Below are 16,602 nucleotides of genomic sequence, written 5' to 3' on the forward strand. Positions count from 1 at the left end.
TTTTTTTTTTTTTTTTTTTTTTTTTTTTTTTTTTTTTTTTTTTTTTTTTTTTCTTTTTTTGTTAAAACATTTCTTTTTAAATTATTTAAAAAAGTCAAATAACTAAAAAATGAAGAAGCATAAAAAATTTAATAGAGATTTATAATGAAGAATATATATATATATATATATAAATATATTTTTTTAGTATTTTCAATGTTATAAAAATGAATACAGTTAAAGTAGGCTTTTATAATTATTTATTAATACTATGTAAATATTATATGTTAATTTAAATATTAATAAATTTCTTTTTTCTTTTTTTTTTTTTTTTTAAAGGGATCAGCTAAAGAGTTATTCAGACAAATGAAAGAAGAGGTAAAAAGATAAATATTTTTTATTCAAATAATTTATTATATATTTTATAAATATTTATATATATAATGTGGTTAACAATTACTACATGTGTATGTAAATAAATATATCATTACTTTTATATGATAATATTAATTTGTTTATTTTATTATTATATTTTATTTTTTTATTATTGAAAGGTTTTAATTTCATAAATAAACATACATATTTTTTTTTAAAATAATTATATATATGAAAATATATTTGTATACAAATTTTATTTATGTAGTTAAATTATAGAAGTAATTCAAACGAATTGTATGATTTAATTTCCAATGTTAGTTCAGAAGGAAATACTTCAAAAGATTATTATAATGAAATGAAATATTTAAAAAAGGATCAATTAAAAGCTTACATTTGTAAATTGAGAAAAGAAATAAAAAATTATAAAATAAAAGAAACGAACTTTATTATAGAGATTAAATATTTAAGAAGAAAAGTTATAAGGTTGAAAAATGTAATAGAAAATGATAGAATATTTAAATATCAGAGAAATTTTTCCGTAAAAAATTATGAAAGAGAATCAAATTCATTACAAAATAATTTTTATAATTATAATATCAATAATTCAGAAAAAAGTTTTAAACCATATTCATCTTCTACCTATCATAATAATCCTCTTAAAAGTATTCATTCTAATTTAAAATTTAAAAATTTTTCTATAAGAAGTATTAATGACAGTATACATAATTCAAGGAGAAGGAGTATTAAGAATTATGATTCATGCAGTTTTAAATATACTAATGCAAATAATAATAAAATGATACTTCAAAAAAATGCCTCAAAAAGTAATTCTATTAGTTCCTTTTATAAAGACAAAGGAAGATATAATAATTCTTTTTATATGGATTACAAGAATAAATTAAATTCAAATGATAATACTCAAAAGAAAAAATATTTTCCAAATAGAAGTTTTTCTTCTATATCTAAATTTGAATTAAAAAAACATCTTATCTCTAATAATAAAAATATTCGTAATTTATCTAGTGAAATTAATAATATAATTTCAAAAGGTATCAAAAATTATTATAATTCAAAAGATAGTATTTTATCTAATAAAAATATAAATATACCACCAAATAAATTATTAGAAAAATCTTCAAATAATGAAAATTATACAAATAAAAATAATAATAAGATAACCTTAAATAACTTAAATATAAAAGAGATTAAAAAAAACTATAATTGTGATATATATAATTATAATTACCATCAAAATATTTTAAATAAAAAATATTCTTCTCCATATTCATTCAAAAAAAGTAAGTTAATTAATAATAATAAAAAAAACACAGAAAATATTATTAAGAGAAATATTGAAAATGTTAGTAGTAAAATTATTGAGTTACCACTTTCTGATAATGATTCAAAAAAAAATAATTTAAAAAATAATAAAATTAGTAAAATAAGAAAAAATGATATTAATTCTATTAATAATATAATAAATATGAAAAATGATAGCGAAAAAATTCAAAGAATAGATAGCACATCTTCTAATCAAAAAATCAAAACATATTTAGAAAAAAATTCTCCAAACATACACAATGAAAAAAATACAAAAAAAAAAAAAAGTAATAAAGAAAAATTATGTATAACTAAATTAAAAAATAAAGATGATAAAAAATATTCTGAATTTCATAATAGCATTAATCATATTAAAACTCAAATTTCTAATTCGGAAAAAGAAGAAATTAAAAAAAAACAAAATAATTTATTAAAACTTAAGAAAAATATAGATTTAGAATTAAAAGAAAATTTTAGAAAGGAACTAGAACAGTTAAAAAATAGAAATAATAAATTAATATCAAAACCCAATAATTTTTATAATTTTTCTATTGATAGTAGTAGAAGTAGTAGTAGTCATAATGATAACAATAATAATAAAATAAATTTAGAAAAAAAAAACTTTAAATATAATATAAATAATAACCCTTTAAGAGAATCAAATGTATTAAATATATCTTTCAATGATATTGATAAAAGAATAAGTAATTTACAAAATTATTTGAAAAATACAAGAAAATGATATTTTTATGATTACTAAAAAAAAAAAATTAAAAAAAAATTAAGTACATATAAAAAATAAAAATGAAAATAATATAAATAATTGAATAATTCTATCTTTATTAAATTAAATTTTTTATTATCATTTACATAAAATGAATACAGAATCTAAGATATATTTGATATATAAAATTATAAAATTTTTATGCAAAAAAAAAAAAAAAAATAATAAAAAAAATAAATAAATAGCACAATTAAGTTTTAAATTGATATAAGAAAAAAATATAATTTTGTAACATTTTTTTTTGTAATATTTTTTAATTTATAAATTTTTATTTTTCTATGTCTTAATATTTTTTTTTTTTTTTTGTAAATTTTTATATTAAAAATTTAAAAAGAAAAATATAAAAATTCTTTTTTTGAATTTTTTATTTTAATTAGTTTCAAGTTATTTTTTTTTTTTTTTTTTTTAAATAATGTTTATCTATTAATTTAAAAAAATACAAAACAATATATTTAAAAATAAACATATATTTTTTTAAAACATAAATAATCAAACTAAGTAAAAAAATTAAAAATATTTTTATTTGAACAAATTAATTATATATATATATATATATGTATTTTTCTTAATTCAAATTTAAAATGTTTATCTTTTTACACATATATTGATGAAAATAAAAAAAGTTTCCAAATTTTAATTTGTGATATCATAATAAATGGGAATTTATTTTATTATTTTTTTTTTTTTTATAATAATTAATGATCTGGATCTCGCACTTTTCAAATTTTGTTTTTCTTGTAACTTTTTTTCATATTTTCTTTTTTTAATTTTCAAATATTTGCTTCTAAATTTTTTATCTGTTTTTAATTTTTTTTGTAACATTTTTTTTTTTTCTTTGGCGATTAATTGAGAACTTTTCTCACCTTTTTCTTTAGAATTTACGTATTTTCCTGTTATATATTTTTTATATAATCTTTGTTGTTTTTTCGTTAATTTTATATTTTTTGATAATGCGTCAGTTATCTCTGGATGCATTAATTTTAACATATTTAAATTATTTTCTTTATCATTATTTTCAGTCTTTTGAATTTCATTTTTATTTATATTTATTATACTTTTCTTTTTATTATCTCTCCTATAATTATCATCTTCTAATTCTCCAATTTTTTTAATTCTGTTTTTTGTTTTTTTTACCCACTTCTGATAAATATTTGCAGTATTCATATTATTTTTGGATTTTTTTTTTTGTTCGTCTTTACCTTTTATTACTTTATCTTGAAAAGTATCTATCTCTGTCATAACAAATTTCTTTTTTTTTTTATCCCACATATTTTTTTTTATAAATCTTTGTTTATTCATTTCTTCTTCTTCATCTGGTGGTAAGTCATAACCAGGTGTTTTTAAATCATTAAAATTAGTGTCCTTTTTTATTTTTTTTTCATTTATTTTTTTTAAAATATCATCAAAAGAAAATTCTTCTTTTTTTTTATGAGAAATTTCTATATTATTAATTCCACTTTTTTCTTTAGATAACTTTCTTAATGCTCTTTTACTTAATTTTTTTTTTTTTTTTTTTTCATTATTTATTTCATTTATACTATTTAGTAGTATGTTTTTATCCCGTTCTTCATAATTTTCAATATCAATTTCTTCATCAGATAACCCCAAAGCAAATGAATACGTTAAATCACTTATATCATTTGGCAAAAAACTATTTTTACTATATTTATATTTTTCACTTTTTTCTTTTAGTTTATTTAATTTTTCTTTTACCTCCTCAGATATACTTTTTACTTTGTTATTATCATTATTTTGAAAATTATGTAGAAATGAATATACTTCATTGTGTGAATAATTTTTCTCATTTTTATTATTTATATCAATAATATTATTATTATCCAAAACAAATTCTCTTTTGTTTTTTAATTCATCTTTCATCTCTAAAATTGTGCTATCTGTGGTGTTTTTTTTTTGAATGTTTTCTTTGTTTTCATTATTTACATAATCATTTTTTCCTTCTTTTTTACCATTTGTTTTTAAAAAATTTATTAAGTTACTGAAAATATCATCAACATCATTTGGATTATTTAAATTTTTATTATTCTCATTTACATTAATAATGTCGCTGTTATAAAAACAATTCTTATATATCAAATCAGGATGGTAGCATAAACACAATTTATATATCCCACCCATTTTTTTTATTTTATTAATACACTTCGTGCTGACATATTTAGAAACCTTTGGTCGCATAGAAAAATAAATTTTATAAGAAGCTAAAATGCTCTTATTTAAAGAAACTAATTCACTATCAAATCTCTTTAAATTTTCAATATATTCTACGTAATCACAAATATTATCTAATGCCCCTAAATATATAATGTCACTACAGTTTTTCTTATTATCCTTTTTTTTTTCTTTACTTTCATTTATATCATTATAATCCTTTTCCTTATGTTCACTTATATTGTTATCAACTTTTATTGCATTTTTGCCTTTTTCATCAAAATGATGATGACTTGTTTCATCTGTTTCATTATAATTATTCTCTTTGTTCCCATCGCTTTCATTATTTAAATCTTCTAGATTGTTTTCAATTTTTTCTTTTTTACTATCTTCAACATTTTTAAAGAATTTTAATTTTTTTCCAATAAAAAAACATATCTCATAAGCATATAAAATATCTTGATATGTTACGATAGATATAGCATATCCTTTCATATTATTTCTGCAAGCTCTTCCAATTCTATGAATAAAAAGTTTAGATGAAAACGGTAAATTATAATTGATAACATTCTGAACAGATGTTATATTAATTCCTCTTGAAGCTAAATCAGTTACTAATAGAAACTGAATTTTCTCATCATTTGTAAAATTATTAATCTGCTGAAATCTAAAAGATGTATCAGCATTTCCATATAAAACAGAATGTGATATTTTCAAGTAATTTAAAATTTTACTAAAAAATAATATGTGATATTTTGTACAAAAAAATAACATAGTTTTCCCTAAATTTTTACTTTTAAATATTAAAATTAATTTAAGAAGTACAGCATACTTTTCATATGATCTGCAAAATAAAAAATGTAAATCTAACTGATCACTTATCATATTATCTGAATTTACAAACGCGATATCAGGATTATTTAATTTCAATTTAAAATAATTTTCCACGTTTGTTGGTAACGTTGCACTAATTAATATGGTTTGCTTAGAAGTATTAGTTAAATTTTTATATATTAAATTCATATCATTGTAATAATTTAATTCTAATAATCTATCAGCTTCATCAATAATTAATATTTCCACTTTTTCTAAACTCAGCTTAGTTTCTTCTAATATAAAACTCATTCTTCCTGGTGTGCAAATTAAAATATCTAAATTTTCTTTTAAGATATCAAATTGCTTTACTAAACTAACTCCACCTATAATAATGTTTATATTAAGATTAAAAAAATTACAACAAATTTTTTTTGCTAATTTATAAATCTGTATAACTAATTCTTTTGTTGGTAAAATTATTAATCCTCTTATGCCAAAATATTTACTATGTTCTTTTAATATATCTATTAATGTACTTAAATATACAAGTGACTTTCCAGATCCGGTTTTACTAACACATATAACATCTTTTCTACTAAAAATTTTAGGTATGCATAATTTTTGAATATCTGTTGGTTTATTGTATTTTAAATTGGTTGATATACTTTTACACATTTTTTCACTTAATCCCAAATTTTGAAAGCAACTTAGAACAACTTTACTTTTATTGTTATTTTTTCTTTTTTTAAATAAAACAAATTTTTTTTTTTTTTTTATTTTATTTTCAGTAATATCCTTTTCATTCTCACTATTGCTATCACCAACGGATTCATTTTTTTTTTTTTCAAATAACCAACTGTATCTTTTATTATCTTTTCGCGTTTTACTTTTTAATGAATCATTCTTTTTTATCTTACTTTTGATTTTCAATGAATTAACTTTTATTTTTTTCATTCCTTTTTGAACTTTCATTGACTTACAATTTTTTGATAAACCATTTTTTAATATGTTACTTTTACCAACTTTCTTACTCTTTAATTTATCATATTTTGTTATTTTACTTTTTGATACAGTTTTATTATTTTTTGTTACCTTCTTAGATGAATTATACTTTTCCTTATTTTGTCTAGTTTTTTTATTACTTTTCTTATTTCTACTTACTTTCATTCTTGTTAATTCTTAATATTTTCAAATATTTTCTTTTTATCTATATCTATATATATATATATATATTCTTTTTTTTTTTTTTTTTATAAATCATTTATGTTGATAATTTAATTAATTTATTAACCACTTTAAGAAAAAAAAATAAAAAAAAAAAAAAAATACATTCAAATAAAAAATTGAAATTTTCTTATTATTATATTATATATTAATTTAATACATATTTTAGCATTTTGCTACAAAACTCTTTTTAAAATAACATATAATTTTTTCCTTTTTATTAAAACGAAACAAAATACATTTTAATATTTTTTAATTAATAAAAACATTTCTTTCTTTTTTTTTTTTTTTTTTTTATTTTAAAAGTTTTCTTAAACTATTATTTAAAAAATTATTTTTTTAAAGAAATTTAAGAATTTTAAAAAAGAAAATTTTTTTTTTTTTTTTACTAATTATATAATGTATCATGAAAAATTATAGTTATTTTTCCACTGCTACCATTTTTATTTTTTTTTTTTTATTTTTTTTTTTTTTTTAATTATTCTATAATTTTTATTTTAATATATAAATATATCTTAAATTTAAAAAAAAAAAAAAAAAATTACAATATATTTTTTAATTAAAATTTTTTTTATGAAAAATATTTTTATAAAAATTTTTAAGATACTTTTTGAAAACTATTTTACATAATTTTAGCTATTTGTAATAAATTTTATATGATAGTATATCTTGTTTATTTGATGAAATATTAACGAAAATATGTTTGAGGTTTTATTTTAAAATGTAAAATAGAATTTATAAATATATTCTTAATAATATGACAAAAATAGGAAACTATTTTTAATATGAATAAATTAAATATAAAAAAGATCGAAGATCCCAATTTATGGTTATATGAGAATGTTTTAAATAGTAGTACTAAAACGAAAGCAGCAAAAATATTTAACAATGAATTTAAAAAAAAAGCAGCAGAAAAATTGAAAGGAATTTTAAAAGATTGTAGAAAATATGATAAAGAATTAAAAGAATTAAATAACATCAAGCAAATATCTTTTAATAATTTACACCCTAATAAAAAATTAGATATAAATTCGTTGACTTTAAATCAATTTGGAGAAAAAAGTGAAAAAATAAATTTGAAATATTTTTTAAATGGATATAATAAAAGTTATGTTGATCATAATTTGAAGAAATATAATGTAGAAAAGAATAAAAAATCCTTAGAAGAAATAAAAAAGAATGATATTTTAAAGCAGCTAAAAGAAATTAAAAAAGGAGAATTTTCTAAAAATTATTCATTTTTCCTATCTCATGTAAATTACTATGATACCTATTTAAAAGAAAAATATATGAATGAATTTTTACATAATTATAATAAAAAAAGTAATTTAGAAGATTTTGAAAACTTAGATAAAAGTAATTTGGATATGAACTTTAAAAAAACAGATGATGAACAAAATTCAATTACAAAAAAAAGCGAAGTAAAAAAAAATGATAGTAGTATTAACAGAAAATATGATGAATTTCTATGTAATTCTAATACACTTGATTTAAGTAATAGCGAAAATAATATAAAATCGTTAAATTCTACAAATTATAAAAATATAAATGAGGTAGATAATAATATTAATAATACTCACTTGAATTTAAAAAATAATATAGATGTTATATATAAAAATAATATATATGATAACTTTAGTAAAAAACTAAGTGAAAATTCTCATAATATTTCTGAATATTCTAATAATTTAAATAAAAAAAAATCATTAAATTCTGAAGATTCTTACAGTAAAATAATGAAGTTAAATAAATTTAATAATAATATAAATAATTTAAACACTATAAAAAAAGATATGAATTTATTAAATAAAAATAATACTTTTAAAGAGGATATAGTTAAAGAAAATGAAAACAATGTAGAGAATTTAATTAAAGAAACATCGAAAAATAATATAAATAAAGTTAATTCTAATTTTAAAGAAAAAAACGTTGATGTAGATAAAAGTAACTTGGAATATTTAAATAAAGAGTTTAACAATAATACTATTAGAAGTATTAATAATGAATTTAAAGAAACAATTGTTACAGAAAATGAAAGCAATTTAGAATATTTAAGTAAAAATTCTTTTAATAATTTTAGTAATAATGATAAGTATAATTTTAATGAAATCAAAATTCAAAAAAATGAAAGTGCTGTAAGTAATAAAGAAAATACAATATATGATAAAAGAATAGAAAACAATGAAAAAAATAAAATTATAAAAAATAAAAAGAGTCATTTTAATAATTTAAGTATTTTTGAAAAAATAAATAGTGCATCTTTATATAGAAATATCGATGATATTTCAAAAACTGATAATGAAAATATAGCTATTTCGACCATATTATTTGATTTAAGAGAAAAAAAGAAAAAAATAGAAAATATTGAAAATACAGAACACCCTAATAAAAGCAGTAATGAGAAATGTATTTTTCAAAACAAGGAATATTCTGATATGACTAGTAAAATTAAGAAAGAAATAAATGAAGAACAAATTATAAAAAAAAAAGTATATATATCTAATAAAGATGAAAAATCTGAAATATGCAATTTAAATAATCATTCATTAAAAAAAAGTAATAATTTTATAAAACAGTATGAATATTTAGATAGTAATAATATTACAGTTAATTCATTAAGTCATCACCTAAATATAGATAAAGAAAAAATAATTAATGTATGTAAATACATTTTAGATAATGATTATATTAATAAAAATACAAGACTAGAAAAAGAGGTAGTTGAGTTATTATGTGAAGAATTAAATGTATTAGATAAATTAAAATATAGTTCTATAAATTTAAAAAAAAGAAATCCTATTGTAACTATCTTGGGTCATGTAGATCATGGAAAAACTACATTATTAGATCAATTTAGAAATTCTAATATAGCAAAAAATGAAATAGGAGGGATTACACAAAAATTAGGTGCTTTTGAAGTATTAGATAAAAAAACTAATAGGAAAATTACATTTTTAGATACTCCAGGTCATTCTGTATTTAAAAAAATTAGGCAGAGATGTGTTCAGTGTACTGATTTAATTGTATTAGTAATTTCAATTGATGATGGTATAATGAGTGAAACCATAGAATGTATAGAATTAACTAAAAAATATAATATTCCTTTAATAATAGCTGCAAATAAAATTGACAAATATAATTGTAATTTGGACAAAATTTCAAAATCCTTATTAAATTATGATATTGTAACAGAACTAGAAAATGGTGAAGTACCTTTAGTTCCTATATCAGCCAAAAAAAATATTAATATTGACTTATTACAAAAGACAATATTAAATGTTAGTGATAAGTTAAACTTAATGTGTGATTATGGATCATTGTGTTCAGCTTATTTATTAGAAAAAAGAGTAGATCCAGTTAAAGGAAAATCATTAACAGTAATATGCAAATCAGGAACATTAAAGGTGAATTCTTATTTATTAATTGGACATTCATATACAAAAATTAAAAAAATTATAAATTGCGATGGAAAAGTAGTCAAAGAAGCGTATCCATCAGAAGTCGTTCAAATAACTAGCTCTATATCTTTTGCAGATGACAATATAAAATATGGAGACTTAATTTTAGAGATGAGCAATTTAAAAAGTGCACAAAAAATATCCAAATATAAATTGAAAATGGCTCAATATAATCTAATCAATAATTATTATTTAGACATTGATAAAGAGAAAATGTTTTCATCAGTTGAAAAAAAAAGAAACAGTGATATCTTAAATAAAAAAGAACACTCCAATAATATAAATGAGAGAAATATGAAAAAAAATGATTTAAATTTGAATGAAAAAAAAATTCAAAAAAAAAAAAAAAACATGATGGAAATTAATTCTTTTAAAATACCTCAGATCCATTTAATAATAAAAACATGTGATGAAGGTAGTATGGATGCTATAATAGAAGGAATAAATGATTATAACAAGAAAGAAAAAAAAGAAAAGTATTGTGATATAAATAATTTTATTGATAGAAATTATGTCAATAAGAATATTTTTAATGATGAAACAGAATTAAGTGATTTTTTTGAGAAATGGGAACCTTTTAAAATTATTACAAAAGGAATTGGAACATTTAATATCAACGATTTAAAATATTGTGAGCATGTGAAACCTTGCTTTTTAATTGGATTCAATATTGATGTAGATAATAAAATACAACATGTTATTGAAAATAATAATGTTATTTTACGGACTCATAATATTATTTATGAGTTATTTCAAGATATTGAAAACATATGTAATTTCTATTTTGATTCAATGTATGTATATGAAATTGTTTCAAGAATGGTTATAACGAAAACAGGATATTATACATTAAAAAAAAATAAAGCAAAAAAAAAAGTTTTATCTGTTGATATCAAAGAGGGATCTTTCAATATAAAAAATTATTTCACCGTGTTACGAAATAAACAACTTATCCATGATAAAATTACTATTCTTTCTATGCAGAAAAACAAACAGAATACTACTGAATTAACAAAAACAAATAATGATAATGCTATTATTTTCAACACTAATGTCGACAATTTTGAAACGGGAGATGAAATCATTGCTTATAAAAAAGTTACGAGGCCACCTCTTTTTAATAAAATCAAAAATTTTGATTTATCATTTTAAATATTAAAAAAAAAAAAAAAAAAAAAAAATAAATGATTAATTTAACATTTAGTAATGAATTATAAGGAGAACTAAAAAATTTATAGAACTAATAAAATATAATAATCATATTAACAGAGAAAAAAAAAAAAAGATTGAAATACATAAAATTATTGTTTATAAATTTAAATATACATACATTTTTTTTATTAAAAGTTTTAATTGGATACAATTTTTACTACAGTTTTTTTTATTTGAATATAATTTTTTGTGAACTATTCTTCGTTATGCATCATAAATTATAATAATTTTTTCTTAATGAAAAATTTACATTCATAAATAATTATTCTGTACATACATGTCAGTTATTAGTTTTTTTTTTTTTTTTTATTATTTATACTTATATTTATATAGGTAAATAAATATTTTTCTTTTTTTGAGTTTTACTTTTATATTTTTTCTTTTATTATGTTTTAACATATATTTCTAAATTTATTTTAGTTGATTTGATGTGAAGTTTTTAATTAAAAATTATTAAAACTTTAGATTTTCTCTAAATATATTCTCAATTTTTTTTTTTTTTTTTTTTTTTTTTTTTTTTTTTTTTTGTTATACATGGAAATTTTTTATATATATGTTTCAGTAGATGCAACTATTATAAATAAAAGTTTTGATATTAAAACATTTTAAATTTTATATTTATGTTATTTTTTTTATAAAAACTATAATTAGATTTAAATAAAAAAAAATAAAAATAGTGTAAGGTATATCTTTTATTTTTATTTTATTTACTTTTTTTTTTTTTTTTCTTGTCTTTTCATTGTTTTTGTTTCTACATTATCCCTTTATTTTTTTTTTTTTATTTTTTTAATATTTTGTTTTTCTATTATTATAATGTATCAATTTTTATTTGAAAAGTAATATGATAATTTTAAATCTATTTAATAAATATATATGTATAAAAAAAAAAAAAAAAAATGATACCGTTATGTAAACAAGTAGGAGTAAAAAATGATATTTTTTGCATTATTTCATTTTATGAAGATATTATAAATGAAATGAAATTTTCATATAATCATTTGTTTGATACATTTGTTATATTAAAAAATAAAATAAACGATATAGAAAATTTTATAGAAATATATAAAATAGAAAATAATTATTTAGTTAAAGAAAATTATGAATTAAAAAAAGGACTTGAAAAAAAAAATAATTTTAATAATACAGATATATTAAATAATATATTATGCAATGAATTAGATAATTCTATTTATAAAAAACATCACGAAAATAATATAATTACGAAAAATGAAGAAAGAAAATATAATTTAAATACTTATTCATCAACCAAAAATAATGAAACAAACAAAGATATTTTATTTTTAGATAATTTTAAATTAACAAAATTTGCAAATAAATGTAATGATGAAAATTATGAAATTAAAAATTTTCAACAAAATTTGAAAAATTTCTCTAAATTAAAAAATTCATTTGAGAATATAATAAACTGCACTAGTGAAAATATAAACATTACAGATATTATGAAATTAAATGAACATAAATTTGAGAAGAAAAATTTGAAGTTAAAAGATAATTTACAATTAAGTATTTCAAAACATGATAATAATTCAAAAGAAGATGAAAAATCAGAAGAAGATAAATATTCAAAAGAAGATGATAATTTAGAACAAGATAAAAATTCAAAAGAAGATGACAATTTAGAACAAGATAATAATTCATATATAGATGAAAAATCAGAACAAGATAAAAATTCAAAAGAAGATGACAATTTAGAACAAGATAATAATTCATATATAGATGAAAAATTAGAACAAGATAATAATTCAAGAGAAGATAACAATTTAGAACAGGATAATAATTCATATATAGATGAAAAATTAGAACAAGATAAAAATTCAAAAGAAGATGAAAAATCAGAACAAGATAATAAATTCAAGAGAAGATGACAATTTAGAACAAGATAATAATTCATATATAGATGACAATTTAGAACAAGATAAAAATTCAAAAGAAGATGAAAAATCAGACCAAGATAAAAATTCAAAAGAAGATGACAATTTAGAACAAGATAATAATTCATATATAGATGACAATTTAGAACAAGATAAAAATTCAAAAGAAGATGAAAAATCAGACCAAGATAATAATTCAAGAGAAGATGACAATTTAGAACAAGATAATAATTCATATATAGATGACAATTTAGACCAAGATAAAAATTCAAAAGAAGATGAAAAATCAGACCAAGATAAAAATTCAAAAGAAGATGACAATTTAGAACAAGATAATAATTCATATATAGATGACAATTTAGAACAAGATAAAAATTCAAGAGAAGATAACAATTTAGAACAAGATAATAATTCAAAAGAAGATGAAAAATCAGAACAAGATAATAATTCAAAAGAAGATGACAATTTAGAACAAGATAATAATTCAAGAGAAGATGACAATTTAGAACAAGATAATAATTCAAAAGAAGATGACAATTTAGAACAAGATAATAATTCAAGAGAAGATGACAATTTAGAACAAGATAAAAATTTAAAAGAAGACGAAAAATTAGAACAAGATAAAAATTCAAAAGAAGATGACAATTTAGGAAATTATGATCAAATTCTTTTAGATAAAAAAAAAAAATATGACAAAAAAAAATTTAAAAAAGAGTTAATAATTAACAAAAGTGATATGAATTATGAATATTCATCTTCAGAAAATTTTGATGAACTTGATTTTTCTGATAATTCTATGAATTCTACTAAAATTGATGTTCTAAGATTATCTCAAGAAAATAAAACATTATCTGAAATTTTAAGCAAAAAAAAAAAGGATTACGAAAATATTATATTAAATAATTTTAAAAATATAGATTTATACAATATTCAAAATGATTCAGTATTTTTTAATAGCCCATATGTACAAAATGAAAAGGATAGCTTAAATGGTAACAAAGATTTTAAATGTGTTTCATTTATCCCCGATAAGAGAAGAGATTATTTAAATAAAAATACAAAAATATATAATGAACAAATGAAAAATTCAAATTTAATATATGGAAAGATAAAAAAATCCCCTTATATTTCTAAAAAATATCGAAAAAAATGTCATATAATAAATTCTATTTATAATCAGATGAATTATATGCCATGTAGAAATAATATGAACAGTAACAATTATTTATATGAGAAAAATGTGAACATTTTAAATAAAAAAAATAAATTGTATAATGAAACAAAAAATCAAAACAATTTCTTGAATGATAAGATTAATTTGGAAAGTTTTAATCACATAAATGATGTATATAATGGTAATATGATAAATTATAACAATCATTTAATTAACGACGTAAAAGATACATATAATTTAATTAATATAAAAAATGAAGAGTTAAATGGTGAATTATTAACACAGAAAATCAAAAGTAATTCTAGATTTCCCTATATTTTTTTATCAAAAAACAATTATGAAGATCTTAATTTACATGGTTTAAATAATAAAAATAATTTTTACAAATGGAGTAAAAATTTGAATTGTTATATGAACTCTAATGATAACAATACATATTATATGGACAACCATTTATCTTACGAAAATGTGAATGATAACGAAACGAATATACAAGAAAGTATTTCATCAATCGAAGAAAAATTGCGTAATATCAATGATAGTAGTGAAACATTAAGGAATAATAACATGAACGTTTATAATAGAATAAAGTACAACAAAGATAATATAAACATTTATAATGATAATATATTAGGAAAAAACTTATCACATGATTATATAACTAAAAAAAAGTCATATATTTTAGATAAACATTTAATGAACATATTTGCTCAAAATAAAAATAATTACAAATTAAATTCATTTTCATCAGACATCTTGTCATCCAACACTATCCCTTTTAATATTATTCAAAAACATAAAGTTAGTTGTCTTGATAAAGTAAAAGGAAAACTTAATTCTAATTCTAGTAATTACAGTAATCATGAGCTTCATAATTTATACAAAGTCGTAAATTATAAAAATATAATGAATAATACTTTATCTTCAAATTACATAGATATTGACATTAATCCATTTTTATTACCATATAATAGATTGAATAATTCACTTGATGAAATAAAACAAATTAATAAAATCAAAAAAAAAAAAAAAAAAAAAAAAAGAAAAACTGTTATTAATATAGAAAATATCGACAACAGTTGTAATGATAATTTAGTTAACAGTGATAAATACAATAGTGTTATTATGAACAACACAGACAATAATATCAATGAAAATACTAGTGATATTATGGAAAATATTAATTTATGTAAAAGATATGTTATGAAAAACCCGAGTAACACAATAAATGAGAAAAATAATGATAATTTAAGTTTTAAAAATGATAAAATTTGCAAATTACAAAAACAATTAAAAAAAAGTAAAGTTCAAGGAGATATAAAAAGAAAGAGAATAAAAAATATTATTCAGAAAAATAACATTACGGAAGAAAAAATAAAAAAAAATAAAAAAAAATCATCAAATTTTATTATTAATAATAAAAAACATAATATATTAAATAAACAAAAATATTATGAAAAAAGTGCTGATTCATTTTTAGACAATATAGATGGCTTACATGTATCTGATGATTTATCATATCCAATGAAGAAGATAAGAAATGATGTATATAATTTAGAAAATATGCATATAAAAAAGTATGAACTTAGAAGAAAACGAAAAATTAAATATGTATTACCTTCATTAAATAAAAAATTAAGAAGGGATAGTTCAAGGCAAATATTTGATCCTTTTTTGTATAATAAAACATGGAAAATAAAAAAAATGTAATTAAAAAAAAAAAAATTTTATTTTTTAATTTCATTACTTTATTAAAGTAAAAATTATTATATACATAAAGAATAGAGACCCCTATTAATATCTTTATCTATTTATCTATCTATCTATTTTTTTTTTTTTTTTTTTTTTTTTTTTTTTTTTTTTTTTTTTTTTTTTTTTTTAATATCTATTTTCACTTATTTAATTCCTAATTTTGTGATTTACTTTATGAATTTTTCTATTTAATCTATTTAGTCTATTAAACTTTTTTTTTTGTTTATTTTTTTTTTTTCTTCTCTTTATGTTATTATGACGGAGAATAATATATAAAATACTTATTTGTATTAAATAGTGTTAAAATTAGCCCTATTTATAATAAAAAATAAAATATATATATTTAAATAGTATTTATTTTTTTTTAAAATATATTATGGTTCACATAGTTTTAATATATAAGATTTATTCCATGAATCTTTTTTTTTTTTTTTTTTTTTTTTTTTT

General features: G+C 17.7%; 4 protein-coding genes across 4 annotated transcripts; 3 read left to right on the forward strand and 1 right to left on the reverse strand.

The window, feature by feature from the left end:
• Window positions 1-206: 206 nt before the first annotated feature.
• Window positions 207-2,419, forward strand: PGAL8A_00120100 (conserved Plasmodium protein, unknown function; the record flags this gene model as incomplete). Its single annotated transcript, XM_028674713.1, has 3 exons — window positions 207-221; window positions 319-357; window positions 623-2,419. The coding sequence occupies 3 exons, from the start codon at window positions 207-209 to the stop codon at window positions 2,417-2,419; spliced, it is 1,851 nt and encodes a 616-aa protein (XP_028526316.1).
• Window positions 2,420-3,124: 705 nt separating this feature from the next.
• PGAL8A_00120200 (ATP-dependent RNA helicase DBP10, putative) lies at window positions 3,125-6,610 on the reverse strand (the record flags this gene model as incomplete). The annotated part of the gene is made up of 1 exon (XM_028674714.1): window positions 3,125-6,610. The coding sequence occupies one exon, from the start codon at window positions 6,608-6,610 to the stop codon at window positions 3,125-3,127; it is 3,486 nt and encodes a 1,161-aa protein (XP_028526317.1).
• An 842-nt stretch (window positions 6,611-7,452) lies between these two features.
• On the forward strand, window positions 7,453-11,277 carry IF2c (translation initiation factor IF-2, putative; the record flags this gene model as incomplete). Its single annotated transcript, XM_028674715.1, has 1 exon — window positions 7,453-11,277. One exon carries the CDS (start codon window positions 7,453-7,455, stop codon window positions 11,275-11,277), a length of 3,825 nt encoding a protein of 1,274 aa, XP_028526318.1.
• Window positions 11,278-12,233: 956 nt separating this feature from the next.
• Window positions 12,234-16,113, forward strand: PGAL8A_00120400 (conserved Plasmodium protein, unknown function; the record flags this gene model as incomplete). Its single annotated transcript, XM_028674716.1, is given in 2 exon segments — window positions 12,234-13,220; window positions 13,225-16,113. Coding segments are annotated over 2 exon segments (3,876 nt in total).
• Between the last annotated feature and the right edge of the window lie 489 nt (window positions 16,114-16,602).

Source organism: Plasmodium gallinaceum (assembly GCF_900005855.1).
Source record: "Plasmodium gallinaceum strain 8A genome assembly, contig: PGAL8A_v1_63, whole genome shotgun sequence".
NCBI lineage: Eukaryota > Apicomplexa > Aconoidasida > Haemosporida > Plasmodiidae > Plasmodium > Plasmodium gallinaceum.